At 37.1% G+C, this 13,864-nt stretch overlaps 3 protein-coding genes across 3 annotated transcripts; 2 read left to right on the top strand and 1 right to left on the bottom strand.

The window, feature by feature from the left end:
* Positions 1-617: 617 nt before the first annotated feature.
* On the top strand, positions 618-2,584 carry hspb6 (heat shock protein, alpha-crystallin-related, b6). Its single transcript, XM_055047991.1, has 4 exons — positions 618-762; positions 851-999; positions 1,329-1,451; positions 2,037-2,584. The coding sequence occupies exons 2-4, from the start codon at positions 853-855 to the stop codon at positions 2,193-2,195; spliced, it is 429 nt and encodes a 142-aa protein (XP_054903966.1). The 5' UTR covers positions 618-762; positions 851-852; the 3' UTR covers positions 2,196-2,584.
* On the bottom strand, positions 2,549-7,949 carry proser3 (proline and serine rich 3). The gene is made up of 13 exons (XM_055047978.1): positions 7,609-7,949; positions 7,425-7,536; positions 6,855-7,117; positions 6,133-6,281; positions 5,953-6,014; positions 5,354-5,439; positions 5,141-5,274; positions 4,769-5,004; positions 4,198-4,688; positions 3,457-3,598; positions 3,022-3,181; positions 2,819-2,900; positions 2,549-2,674 (listed from the first exon to the last, which is right to left on the bottom strand). The coding sequence occupies exons 1-13, from the start codon at positions 7,617-7,619 to the stop codon at positions 2,623-2,625; spliced, it is 1,980 nt and encodes a 659-aa protein (XP_054903953.1). The 5' UTR covers positions 7,620-7,949; the 3' UTR covers positions 2,549-2,622.
* A 120-nt stretch (positions 7,950-8,069) lies between these two features.
* Positions 8,070-12,226, top strand: lin37 (lin-37 DREAM MuvB core complex component). Its single transcript, XM_055047988.1, has 9 exons — positions 8,070-8,501; positions 8,768-8,843; positions 8,924-8,971; positions 9,100-9,129; positions 9,289-9,374; positions 9,523-9,683; positions 10,325-10,456; positions 10,579-10,649; positions 11,869-12,226. Exons 1-9 carry the CDS (start codon positions 8,468-8,470, stop codon positions 11,954-11,956), a joined length of 726 nt encoding a protein of 241 aa, XP_054903963.1. The 5' UTR covers positions 8,070-8,467; the 3' UTR covers positions 11,957-12,226.
* Positions 12,227-13,864: the final 1,638 nt, after the last annotated feature.

The following is a 13,864-nucleotide window of genomic DNA, read 5'->3' as shown; positions in this document are numbered from 1 at the left end:
TTAGCATGGTGAGCAGGGAGAACATGTGCACATAACTGCTACATGTGTGAAGAACTGAGAATCCAGACGAGGTGCCACCCAATGAAACTGGCTTGTGGAAGCATTTTATTTTACAGTGCTGCACTGCTTATTTAAGACATTTAAATTACCATATATCTTCACGATACACAATTAGCAGCTTTTAGGATATTCCTGGAAATGTGTTAATATTTTTAAGACACTTGATCAACTTAATACTTCCCATCCTGTTATATAACAGGTGATTGATGATGTGTCAGGTACAGAACGCGTGCTTCTGCATGTGTCTGGGACCCCCTCTTCTTTTGAACTTATTTTTAGAAGGATCCTCCCCAACAACCAACTTATCCCACAGTTGTTCTGACGACTACACATCAGTAACAAGTTTGTATTCATGTCATCGGCTCACTAAAGAAGGGCTGCAACAAACACTTTAATTGACAATAAGCCAGCAACAGCTGTGTCATTCCCAAAACATATGCTCATCTGTGGGTAGACTGGACACCCAAGGGTACACAATCTGGAATGTGACATAGGCAAGGTGGCTCAGTATGAATGCCCAAGCCATTATGCAACTGCAGTATAAAAGAGCCTGTGACAGTCAGTCACGTTCAGCATGGTCAGAGAAGGGATAGTGGAATCGAACAGATTGTTCCTCCTCCTCAGGATAAGTGGGAACGTACCACCAGAGGCTGGCCTTTCTCTTTCTGTTCACTTGTTTGATCAGAGAATATATAAGTGAAGGTAAGCTGCTCCTCTCTGAGCATTCATTGCGCTCTATGGAATTCTTTTGATTGTACTTTTAAATGTTTTTTTCTTTTTTGCTTGTTAGACATGGATTTTATTGTGCCTCCCACTGAAACAGCTGGTGGTATTCCATGGGAGAAGATCTTACCTCCTCGACTGAACGGGTCTAAAGGCTATTATAACTGGTCGCCATCATTACTGATTCCAGAGACTGAGAGTGTCAGCTCTGCAGAGGTAGGTCATTTCTTTAATCTAGAGTTAAAGAGCCAAATGCTTAATAACACTTCAGTCGAGCATAAAATGTTACCAAAACAATGACCAGCCCATTTTTAAATCAAATCTCAGTTTCAATTGAACACATCTTGTATTTCTTTTCATTAAACAGAGACGACTGAGGCAGTGAAATGCCCTCAAAAAATATTTCCCTTTTGTTTACACCATGCATGCTCAAATACATCAAATTCACACAAAATTCATCAAAGGAAATATGTATTTTTTGTGTATTCGCAATAATCATTACCCTTTTCGAAAACATCATACATTATTTCAACTTGTGTTGACAGGTCTACTGTGATGAGATCAGATTTACAGTTCAAGTAGACGTGAAGCATTTCAACCCCGAGGACCTGCTGGTCAAAGTTGTGGGGGACTTTGTAGAAGTGCAAGGACAACACAAAGAGCTGAAGGTCTGTTTACCAAGAGGAACACATCTTTTTTTTAATCTAATTTTGATTGTATGGGTTAAAGGACATTCCCTTGTGCACCTAATAAGAGAACATGACAAGTAACATGGTTTGCACACATTCTTCATGAGATCCTTCTTTAACTAACACAAATGAAAGAAGGAAGAAATGAGGTAAGGAATGAATGACAATGCAGGGAAGAAAAAGGTAGAAAGGAAATATGGAAGGCTAAAAAAGAAAGTAAAGTTGAAAGGAAGAATTGGAGAAGATAAAGAAGGAAAACACAGTGAAGAGGAAGGATAGAGGAAAAAGGGAAAATATGAAGGACAGAAGGATACGAGGAGTAAAGGTTGCCAAGACAACCTTTTTACAGATGGGATGTAGAATATCTGAAAACAAATTTTCTCCACACTTTTAGTCCCTTAACCTCTCTTACCAGACCTGGAAAAATACTACAATGAAAATAATTTCATTTTACCATGTTTTTGTTCAGAGTGTATTGGGAGCCCTAACGTAATCTTCTAACCAGAACAAAACGTAAAACGACTGATTTATTCTTTAAACTTGTGTTCAACTGTCTCCTGGCAGAAGGAGGGCCACGGCTTCACAACACTGCAGTTTAACCGCCGCTACCGAATCCCAAAGGGCGTGAACATCATGGCGCTGGAGTCAGCCGTCTCCCCGGAAGGCATTCTCATCATATCAGCCCCAATGCTGCAGATCGAAGGCACCAGATGCCTGACTTAACACAGAGGCCTCTCTCATCTTCGCCATATAAGAAAATAAAACAGCAGCCTTTATAAACACTGAGATACAAAGCAGATTTTCTCCCAACAGCACACAGCGTACCAAAACACCCATCTGTTTTGTTTTATCCAACCTCCTGGCACTGTTCTGATATTCCCCGCTCTTTGTGGTTTGTATATAAAGTACTCCTCTGGTGTTGCTCATCGATCGTCCACAGTATTTCAACAAACACCTCTCTGTAAATATTCCTAACTCACTGTTGAAGCTGCTATACCTTTGAGCAACATTTGTAAATGCACAATATTGTGATTGTAATTAATGCATATAGACATATTCCAAACTGTATGTTGAAATATTATCAAATAAATAAACTTTATTTCAATATGAAACTACAAAAAAAAAAAAAAAAATAAACTGTCTGATTTGTTCAAGCCACTGCTTGTCCCTCCTGGAATTCATTCAGCTTCACGTCCACCTCTCTGAAAGAAGAAAAAGGAAAGATCAACTTCACAGTGTCAATCTAATGAAATTAATAAAAATTCAAACATATCGAAAATATCAAGTCAGAAATTTAAGGCCATAAAAAAGTAAACTGATTAAATTATGGCTTTTTTAAAATCTACCTTATCTGATCTTTCACCCATTTTCTCTGTTGGCGGAGAACTTGCAACAGGGGGTCATCTTCAAACTCTTTTCCATCAGAATCTGACACAAAATCCAAATGTAGAGAAAAACATTTTATGCTACAGGCAGGAGTTGTAAAGCAGTATTGGAATATAAATATTTCTTAGTTATTGCCTGGACTGCAATCAAGCCACAGGATTACCTTCAGCCTCTTGAAGCAGCTGTGAAATGACCTGCATCGAGCTCTGTGTAACATTTAAAGGAACTGGGGACCCTGAAGTTGAGGAGATGTTTTTAGGAGTAGAAACAGATGAAACTGGAGTTTTCTGAGCCACCGTAGGGAACAAAACCTCCGAAACTACCTGTTAAAAGTCCACCAAGAACAATACTTGATTCAGATTGCAAGTTGTAGTGTCAGTACACTAAACCACAAGATTTATTTTACAATGAACATACTACAATGTGTTCTAGTGTACAAATTTATCATTAACTGATGAGCGATGAAGGTGCTCTAAATATGCAACCTGCCCCCCCATTTTCAGGACAGGCAAGTATGCATGTAAGTAAAAGCAGAACTTGAACTGAGATTGTGTGTTAGTAAGAATTAAAATAATTCTCAGCATGCACATTTACTCACCTGTCCTAAGGCAGTGTGAACTGGAGAGGACGGTGGTCCATGAACCCCACTGCAGCTTTCCTTTGGAACCGCCTTGCCTTCATCATGATGATGATGCTTTTTTGCTGATGTGTTTTTTGGGTTGCACGAATTTGAACAATCCCTGATTGAACAGCAACCACAGTAAACATGTTAACCAGCTAAAAACAAATGCATTCATATTTTATTATACAAGTGGACTTTAATCCCTTAGAATATCTGTGAAAAGCTGATGAATTTCAGCGAATCAATTGAAAAGTAAAACTTGTACTATATTAACTGTTATGTTGAAACTTTTAAAAACAGAAAAGGTCCATTAATGAGCACAGTATGCTTTAAAATGTCACTGCTAAACAAGCTTGTCATTCACAGAATGTTGTATACAAAGATATTAATGGAAGATTGAGCAGAAAGAAAAACTGAATGACCAACTAAGACTTTGAAGAACTAATAATTCAAGCAAAAAAATAAATAAATAATTGTAGCAAAGACAATGTATTGAAAACATGGACATTCTTTTCAGAAGGATTCACTTCTGTTTAAAAAAGCAAATGGTAATTTTGAGAAACAGTTGTTTTTATTTTGCCACAAGCCATTAATCTAACAATTTAATTAATATATATATGAGCTTGACTTTTAGAGCAGAGTTACAGTAATAATTGAACTTTTAGAAGATATTCAGGTTTACTGAGCTACACCTGTAATAAGCTGTTCATATTTCACCTCACAGCTTTCCTCTGCTGCCTGGAAGGTATCGCTGTCTTCTGGTCAGACTCTTTTGTCACTTGTTTCTTCTTCTTCTTCTTATGGAGTATTTTTTGCTGACTAGGACCATCTCCTTTTATGTTTCCAGAGGATGCAGGCCCCTCACTGTTGGTTCTCAATAAGCTTTCTGAGACTTGGGTTTCTCTGTGGACAGCTTTGGTTTGGGGCTCAGGCAGCTTCTGTGAAATGCTTTGCTCATCATTAGCAAGAGTTGGCTGGTTGGGGCAGGGAAGGACATCACAGAATAAGTGCATGTAAGCAGGAATATGGGAAAGAGTCTGGGTTTGAGACATCAAAGAAGAAGAGGGAACAGCAGCAGTAAGGAAGCATGGAGGACTTGGAGCTGCAGCACCTCGTCTGTGGGCCTCAGTGGTTTCTGCTTGGGAAGTGGTCATGTGTGGATGAGCGTCGCTTTCTGAGAAGCGAGGAGGCTGGGAGCTCTGTTGCTGCTACAAAATTATACAACAAGGATTATAATCATGCTATTTTGTGATTGACATAAAACAAATATGCACTTTTAAAATCCAACCTTGTAAGCTTCTCCACTGACTGATGCATGGACCAAACTGGGGGCTTGCCAGCTGAAAGCAGAATCATGAAGTCCTGATTGCTTCATGGTTGTGGGCCACCCTCTAGCCTGCTCCATCTTTCTCCGTAATCGCCACTGGAACAAAATATCGTCCTCTGGGCGAGTGGGGGGTGTCGTGGTGGGCATGACATATTTCTGAGAGGGGACAGCAGCAGCTGGGTCTGGACAGATCGTCACTGTAAACACAAAAAGCACAGCCATAATGTTTGTAGTAACAAACACAAGACAGAGTACGGTTTCTTGCATCGACAATGACTAAAGCTGGAAATTAATGGCTGCATTCAAAGATGTATTTCACGTTATTTGCCTCACCATTAGCTGATTTCATCAAACTGGGAATCAAAGGATGTCGCACTGGCTCATCCACACTGATGGGAGGGGAGAAATTGGAGCAACCGAGGCCATCTGGACTAACAGCAATGGACCCATCACCCGGACTACATTCGCTATTGGAAAGATAACAGTTATATTTCAACTCAAGAACACTAACCACTTATCAGTAACGCTAGATAATGCACTACACACCCTCTCAGTAGAAGTCTGCTTGCTCTTTCTTGAAGGTTTATTAATTCTGTGTAATCATATTCCCCCTGAGAGCCGTCAGACCCAACCTAGGGAACAAAGAAAGTTGATTAGCCCTAAACAACAGAGAGAATGAATACAAATGCAATATAGCATTTTAGGAAAAACTAAATAATAAATCTCAGGAAGCAAATTATCTGGCTTTCTAAGAAATGTTCTGGTAATTTTTGAAGTCAGTTTTAGAAACTATAGATTTGACAACAGCATATACAACTAAGGCAGATTTAAATTAGAATAGACGGGTGTATATGTCATTATTTCCATCACACTTGCATTAAAGGAGAGAGACAAAATTCAGACAAATTTCCCTTTTATTGATTCCAATCAGTGATCCTGTAGGTTAAATGTTAATTTTAAAAAAATAATTATTATTCATTAAAAGGTTCCAAAACTAAGAACAGTCACCATTTTTGGTATTTAAAGGCATAATAGACAACGTGTGTCAACAACAAACTGCAGTACACCTATTTTTTTCTGTCCAGATGGTTAAGCAAATCTGGTTTCACAGTGTTTAATTTGAGTTAACTTATTAATGCACTCACATTTAAGAACGTGTCATTTTGAGGCGCCGCATCTAGACTGTCAGTGGTAGAATCATGGCCGTCTTTCAGGGACAGGGAACATCCATTCATTGAAAAGAAACATATATTTGTTAGAGAAAGAAAGAGCAAACATTGCAAGTTCATGGTTTATCCACATAAATACACCAACAGAGAGTGTACCTTTGTCTAGTGACTTAGCTGGGTTTGAACTCGGGACTGATGAATGGGTCATCCACCAAAACGGGATCTGTTCCCCCCCATCAGTAGAAATCATCTGTCTGCGGTCTGCTCGACTCTGAGGCCGACCATGACGAAAACGTTCTATGTATCTGTGAAAGTATGTATTAGTACTTCCCAAAGCAAAAATATGTATGTGTATATACCTCAAACCTCAAAGGGGATTCTCCTTCAGCAGAGATAAGGAAGCTTCTGATTTGAATTGACAGTGAGATGGATTGTGCTCAATGATGAGCAAGTCAGGAAGATAGTCTGTCAGAGGATGTAGAAGATTTTGAAGCAGGTGTGAACATTCACCTTCCATAAGAAAATGACCCGACTCCCAATCCAATTTGACTGAGTTATTTCCAAAGATGAACAAGGAAAAAAATTTGTCACCATGTGTACAAAGCTATTAGAGAAATGTGTCAATGGACTAGCAGCTGTTATTATTGCAAAAAAAAACATTGTTTTACATATTTCTGTGAAATTGAGAAATGCCACTCTTTCTTGATTTTTATTTGTAAACCCTTTTTCTCCCACTTCACAGTTAAGATCTCATTTATGCAGGTCTAGCACATAAGTTCATACAAAATACACATGTAATAATATGAAAAATGTGAAAAATTTGAGGACTATGAAAACATCTGTAAGGCACTGTATTAGGAAAACAATGGGAAACATACTTTGCCAGTACAGAATCCTCCTTCACTCCAGATGGAACTGTGGATGTCTCTAATTTTGCAGAGAGTTTGTCTGGTAACATTTCAGGGACGTCAGCATTACCATCAGGAGATGATCCACATTCGGTAGAGGGCCAGATCTCGGTAAATACATGTTGTCCATCACTGGCAGGAAAATCATGATTTTCATACAGCTGTTGGCTTTCCCGGTTTGGAGAGCGAGAAGGACTATTAGAAGTCTGATGTAAACGAACAGGACTTATAGTCTGTAAAAAAAAAAAAAATTGTGAGACATTGTATTAGTAAATCTACTCAATTAGAAATCAATTAAATTACATTTTAATTCGATCTTAATTAGAATACAACAGTCGATGTATTATCCAAATCGACAAAATATATCTAGTTAAGGCAGCCTTGTGGATGACAACATAAGATTAAACCTTTTGTTTTTGAGCGAACAAAAGATTAAGTTCTCCACACATCCTGCAAAATGATGCAGGATGAGCTGCAAATGATGAGATCGAGGGGTTTTAAGGTCCAGTCTGCAAATTAATTGTGTGTATTTAAACATACAATTTTCTTCTCTTTTTTTGTCAGGGACTTCTTGAGTGATGGGTAGTAGTGTGCCCTCGTCTTCACCGTGGATACAGGTGGGAATGGATTCTGCTTCGTAAACAGTGGTCCGCTAAAATGCAAGAAAATTTTACTTACTGTAATTTCTAATTACAAAAGTCCAAATGTGCCCATTGCTCCTTACCTGGATTTCATAGCAACGTCAAGATGCCACAGTTTAGTTAACAGTTAGCGTATCACCAACACAAATTGAGGTCAGTATAAAAAAAATATTGATTTGCGATTCTACATGCCACTTTTTCAGCGCATGTTTGACCTTGTCCTCAATAGTTACCATGGAAGCAAACGCAGGATGGAACGAAATAGCTCATGTTACTACACACAGCACGTGAAAGACCTGCTTAACGTCAAATACGATCTTAAACAGAAAACATCACTTAAAAACAATCTGTTTTTTGTTAAACTATCAGAAGCTTCTCGAGTCTGTCGATATAAGCACAAGACATGTTTACTTTTACGTTTGTTCACTCACCAGCCAATAGAGGACGAATAAAAAATGATTGACCTATGAGTTGTCCAATCACAGATGATACATTGTTTACACAGGCACCAATCGGGTGATTGGAGACCTGCAGCGCGCGGAAGAGGAAAGCCAGCTTCGAGCTTGTCAAAAACAAGCTAACTTAGCAACGGTAGTTGAGCTAGTACCTTTTATTCTCCGAAACAGTAATTAAACGAAGTAAGGTACTTATTGGTAATAATATGTAATTATTTTAGAGCTACTAGAACAATACATTTTTAGTATAAGTATCCGTATTTAGAATTTAGATTTTGGACTCCCTTCAACAGTTTATGTAGGCTAATGAAGAAGGGTGGCTAACTGGCTGAACAACTAACCGTAGCTAACTGGCTAACGTTGCTGTTACCGAGCAATCAACAAGAGGTCGTTGTTAGCTCAAAGACCCCGTACACCTCTGTTAGAGGTACAAAACGGCTGTTTAAAGTCTGTTTTCTGAGCAGCCCGTGGGAGTAAACTGAACAAAATGCACCACGTCAAGATAAAAACAGAAAGACCAGGTAAGACATTCATAGTTATGAGACTTAATAAAGTTGCCACCAATCACAAAATAAAGTACTTCGGAAATTATGTTTTGTATTTTACATTATAGTATTAAAATTACTTAACAGGATTTGTGTTTTCGACATGAAGTGTAGAAAACATGGGAAAACTAAAATTGTACATTTACATTTATTTTGCATCTATGCTAATATCGTAATTAAAAAACCTCATCCCTTTCTAAGTCTTGTTGATTACTGTTTTATGAATAATTTTGCTTCTTTAGATTTGGAGAGCACAGGTGCTCGCGGCAGGTTGGATGCTGTGCTAAAGGGTCTCGTAGAAAAGAGTGAAAATGAAAGGTTTGCAAAATGTTGCTTATAATCAATACATTAATTATCACAAACTTTTGATGCTAACAGTTGTTCTGCACTTTAAACAGAGAACCAAATGAAGACCCAGGAAAGTTGTCAGTGGATGCTTTAAACAAGTATGGACTAGTATTAATTTATTCTTTCACTTTATTAAACTTAGATGTCTTTTTATCTTCACATTATTGCACCGTTGTGTGAATGTTGTTGCAATGTAGTCATTTAATGGCCTCTCTGCTCATTTTAGAGATTTGTCTCCGTCATCTGCTGGAAAAAGGTAAATGTGTGTTTTGATTAACATTCTCATTTTACATCCAGATACATTTTAGCATCACAAATCCATTTATTTATTATTAAATGTTTTGGACAGTCCTACATGTAGGTCTCAATGGTTAAATAAGTTTTGATTTGTTTTTTTGTTTTTTGTTTTTTTCAGACCTTCAGCAAGATTTCCACAGCACAGGAGGAAGAAGAGAAAGGAGATGGATGAGGGCATCCCAGAGACCAATCAACATAAACAGAGTAAATTGAATGCTGATATAAATACAATGACAATTAGATTATTAATTGTACCTCATTTATTGTTGGTCCATTTATCTATTTAATGTATTGTGAATTTTGTCCCTTTTTATATGTCCTAGTATTTTCTGCCCTTCTCCCTTTTATTTAGATGCATACATTATAAAGTTGTTTGATCGCAGTGTTGATTTAGCTCAATTCAACACCACCGCCCCACTGTATCCAATCTGCCGTGCCTGGATGAGAAACAATCCTTCCTTTAGGGAACCCACAGCTTCTCCAAGCTCCCCTCAAAGCATACCAGAAGAGGAGGTGAGACTATTAATAAGTTTGTCACTTTTATTTTGTTCATCACACAAAAGCACTAACAAAAAATTATCAGAGTAAACTCTGGATGTTTATGACAGCCAATGGGTTCATTACTGTTGATGGTTTTTTGACAGTTTTTTTTTTTTTTTAACTTGCTAAAGCATTGGTTAAGTAAGTGTTTTTCTTGAACAGTCATAACCCATACTTTCTTTGAATCTGTTTCCCATTACCTTCTTCATCTTAAGTTTGAGGTTTCATGGAAACCAAGTCAGAACAAAAGGAGACAGATGCAGAAAAAATGACTATAAACTCCTACGGTTCTTGTGGTTTTTAGAAATTAAAAGAAAAGTGGTCATGTTCAAAGTGGGCAATTATGTAGGCAGTTTTAATAATGTCTAGATAACCCTGTGAATACTAGAAACCTGACTTTTGGAAATCTCTACTTTGCAAAGCATTTTTTTTGCCACATATGTGGAAGCAAACATAGCTAAGCATTTCAGTTGGATGAGCCTTATTCGCAGTTTAGTTAAGATTGTTTTTAGGAGGTGACACGTTTGTTAAAGCCCATCTCTGTATTATCACATTAGAATAGCATGCATGAGAACTTATTAAATTAGTTTTCATCTTGAAAAATTGTTGTTTAGGTCACAGACATGATGAATGGCAAAGGGCAGAATGTGTACCGACTTCCTCCTCCATCTGCCTGTACAGTGAGCCCCTCTGGTGAACTCATCAATCTCAGGATCCCACAGACTGAAAAGCCCACTATTTCCAAGGTTCTAAAATCATGTGATTATTTAAATGATATTTTTTTTTCTTTTTCAATTTTACTGGGAATTGGAAATGCAAATCTCTACTTATATAATCTATGATGAATAAAGTTGCTCTCTTTGCACAGTTCACAGAGGTTCCCGTATCAGGAGCTCTCATCAGTGACCACATGGAACGCTGGAAAAAGATAAGACAGAAGTAAGTTCTTCATGAGCTGCTTTAAACCCTTTTATTATTGTTTTTTGGAAAGATTTATTCTTGCTAAGTTACAGTCATGATACGCCAAGATTCACTTTCAGTGTTATCTGGGACTAGTTAATCTGATTCAGAATGCTTTTACCAGAACTTATTGGTTAATTTATGATTAAGACTTGTGCAGTGGCAAAGCTATTTGTTTTGAAAGTAAAGGGTGATTATCAAAAACATGTATGATTAAATAACTTAATTGTGCACAACCTGCCCATGAAAGAACTAGCCAGCATTTCAGAGAGATTAAACCACTAGAAAGTTATGGGGAGTTAAAATATAAAAATTTTGAGAGCTTGAGTTTGCCTTTAAACTTTGAACAATCCCAGCTGCCCTCGGGTCTCGAACAAAATAACTCCACAGCTGGTGCACTGGAAACTAAATCATGCCTTTAAAGATTTTTTCCAAAATTTCAGGAATAACACTTGCACCTTCCTTCATAAGAAGTGAAAAAAAAAACACATTCAATAGCAAATAAAAAAAAAAAGAATTTGTAAATCAAAGAAAGTCAATGCAGAGATCTTAAATCAGAGTGATCTGCGGAGGATATTGTTTATTTGGTCATCTAGTTCAGGGTTCTTTGACATTTCTCTTCCCTTTCATTTCAATTTCTGTGTATTTGCTGGTTCATGCTGTGTAACCTTCTTTTGTGTTAGAGAAATCACTTCCTCACAAATGAGAGTCTGTTGTACCAAATAGGTTTCCCGTGACCCCTACACATCATACGTGATGAAAGTTGTGCCATGGAGAAAATCTAATTTTGGGAATTTTTCAGAGCTTCCACAGTGCTCCTTTTTTCCACAGTTGCTCACTAGCTGAAATAAGCAGAAGGGGAAAGAAATGGGATGATCAGGTCAAACTGTTTGGGTAATCAGTTGTGGTGCAATTGTTTTCGGTAAAAACATTTTGAGAAATGACAGTGTTCCCCGTTTGTTTTGAAAAGAAACATGTATTAAGTTCCTCACATTTTTCACATGCTCCAGACATTTTAGATACAAGAATTTTAATTGTGAAATTTTTATAGAATGAGAACAGTGTAAATGCTGGCAAATAATAGCTGCAGGCTTGTAGTACAACAAAAACAATGTCTTTTAACAGTAATTAAATACATCACAATGAACACTTTTTAATAGCGTTTTATATTTAAAAGTTTTTTTTCTTCTTGCTGTAGATGGAAGGAATGCTCCAATAAAAACCAGATGAGATACAGTGAGAGCATCAAGGTTCTGAAGGAAATGAAGGATCTCTATGACCACTGACTGCCTGCCTTGTATTTGTCAGCTGCAGAATGGACTCTCCACTGTTGGAAAGGAGCCATGCATTCATATTTGATGTTCGATGACTCCTGCATACAACCATAGATGAGTAGAAAAAAAATAGCAGAACTTTGAACTTTAACAAACTTTTTGTCCCTTAAGTTGCAGAAAAGATATTTGGCAATTTCCTTTGTGGGGGTATATTGCAGTGTCAGACTTTATACTAAAGTACATTTTGTGTAAATGTCTAAATAAATGACATTTGAGGTAGTATTTTTGTCTCTCACACACACACACTGGTATGTCCTTGATATAATCCAGAAATGATTAAAGTCTACTGTAATGTATTCCTGTGTTTGTGGTGTATTTTTTTGTCCATTAGATAAATCTTTGCAACAAACAAATTAGAGCTGAAATGGTTGGTTATTTTCTAAACACACGAGTTACCCATATTGATTTATTTTTTTCTTGGAACATGCTTGATTTTTCTTTATTATGGCTAATGATAAGAACTCAGTTTCATTATTCTGCAAGTGGGGAAGCCCCAAAAATCAAGTGTTCTCATTCTTTATCTCTTAACGCGACAGACCTGATGAGGTATCAGGTAACAGAAGCAAAAACATACATTTCTTGGAATTCTGAAATATGTCTGGTTACTGCAGCATTTTACTGGAGTATCATTTCACTTCAGACTAAAGTTAACATAGTGAACTTTTGTCTCATTGGCCAAATTGTTAGTTTTACTGCTATAATGGGATTACAATAAGTGTAACTGGATAGATGGAAAGCTCAACTTCATTTGGTAGATGGGGTCATTGTGTACTCCACTTTGTCTTGTACCAGTGGTTTAAATGTAATTCTCTTCCAAATTTACAGTAAAAAGATGTAGTTATGTCTTTTCTTTCAAAAGTTTTCTGTTCACTTTACAGAGAACACTGACTCGTTAAGTCAGTTAGTTTCAGTATCTGTATCCAATACAAATTCTAGAGTCAAATTCAGTTCATTATGTTCATGTTCAGCCCTATACTAGATACATGCAGGTCCCATTTACACAACCAGTTGCAGTATTTTACCCTACTGATCATGTTTCAGATTGCACGGTCTAACCTTACAAACAGGAAGTCTAGCATAAACCACTGTGGTGTTGTAAGATAACGTGCTGTTGAGCGCGTGAATAACATTCTTATAAATAAGCTCAAAAAAGTTCTTCAACAGTTTTTGTGTCAGTATTCTTATTATTATGCCTAAATCTGAGTCATGGGATTGTAAAATGGAGCCCATTATTGGAGCCCATAACTAAGCATGTGTGGACAAACTTAACTTTGCAATTTAATGTAAATTATATAAAACTTTAGATTTTGGAGGATGCAACTTTGAGCAAATCTGAATAATTTTGCATATGCTTGACATACAGATAGGGTTTATTCACTTTGCTATCTCCTTCAAAGTCGAGAAAAAAGCTTTCAGAAACAAGAGCTGAGATCTAATGTGGTTTCCTTCATATCAGCAAGACCATCGAAGATGTCAAAAATTCACCGAAACTGTTTTTTTATGCTTGGCATATTCTTCTTCACAAGAGAAAAAAAGTAAGAATAGTTTTGCTTTTAGAGGACAGAATCAGTATTAAAGATTGGCTTAAAAACATATTTGTGAAAATATCTTTTTTATCATTGCAGCTGCTGATTTCATGTTGTCATGAAAAATGTGATCGAATGAGCTTCTGTGGTCCTTGACTACAATACAGAAATGCTTTCTTTTATAGTTTGGCACCTAAGGAGGTTGATGCAGATATGTACTTTGAAAACCAGAACATTTTGTTGTGGCTGTTATGATCAGTGTTTTTCTGTGTGTTTATTTTGAGTTTGCTGTGTCTTTTTGTCTCCTCGTTGTCCTGTCTTCCCCTTGATTGCT

The sequence above is a fragment of the Poeciliopsis prolifica genome, unplaced genomic scaffold, assembly GCF_027474105.1.
Source record: "Poeciliopsis prolifica strain line A6 unplaced genomic scaffold, Auburn_PproV2 SCAFFOLD026, whole genome shotgun sequence".
NCBI lineage: Eukaryota > Metazoa > Chordata > Actinopteri > Cyprinodontiformes > Poeciliidae > Poeciliopsis > Poeciliopsis prolifica.
This window is presented reverse-complemented; position numbering and strand designations above follow the sequence as displayed.

Excerpts from the sequence above, each read along its gene's own strand:
- hspb6 (XM_055047991.1), top strand. The coding sequence starts at position 853 with ATGGATTTTATTGTGCCTCCCACTGAAACAGCTGGTGGTATTCCATGG. Across the intron at positions 1,000-1,328 it reads AGAGTGTCAGCTCTGCAGAG|GTCTACTGTGATGAGATCAG; the intron begins GTAGGTCATTTC and ends TTGTGTTGACAG. Across the intron at positions 1,452-2,036 it reads GACAACACAAAGAGCTGAAG|AAGGAGGGCCACGGCTTCAC; the intron begins GTCTGTTTACCA and ends GTCTCCTGGCAG.
- proser3 (XM_055047978.1), bottom strand. Across the intron at positions 5,005-5,140 it reads TTTGATGAAATCAGCTAATG|TGACGATCTGTCCAGACCCA; the intron begins GTGAGGCAAATA and ends TTGTGTTTACAG. Across the intron at positions 3,182-3,456 it reads TTCACACTGCCTTAGGACAG|GTAGTTTCGGAGGTTTTGTT; the intron begins GTGAGTAAATGT and ends GACTTTTAACAG.
- lin37 (XM_055047988.1), top strand. The coding sequence starts at position 8,468 with ATGCACCACGTCAAGATAAAAACAGAAAGACCAG. Across the intron at positions 9,130-9,288 it reads CCGTCATCTGCTGGAAAAAG|ACCTTCAGCAAGATTTCCAC; the intron begins GTAAATGTGTGT and ends TGTTTTTTTCAG. Across the intron at positions 9,684-10,324 it reads AAAGCATACCAGAAGAGGAG|GTCACAGACATGATGAATGG; the intron begins GTGAGACTATTA and ends ATTGTTGTTTAG.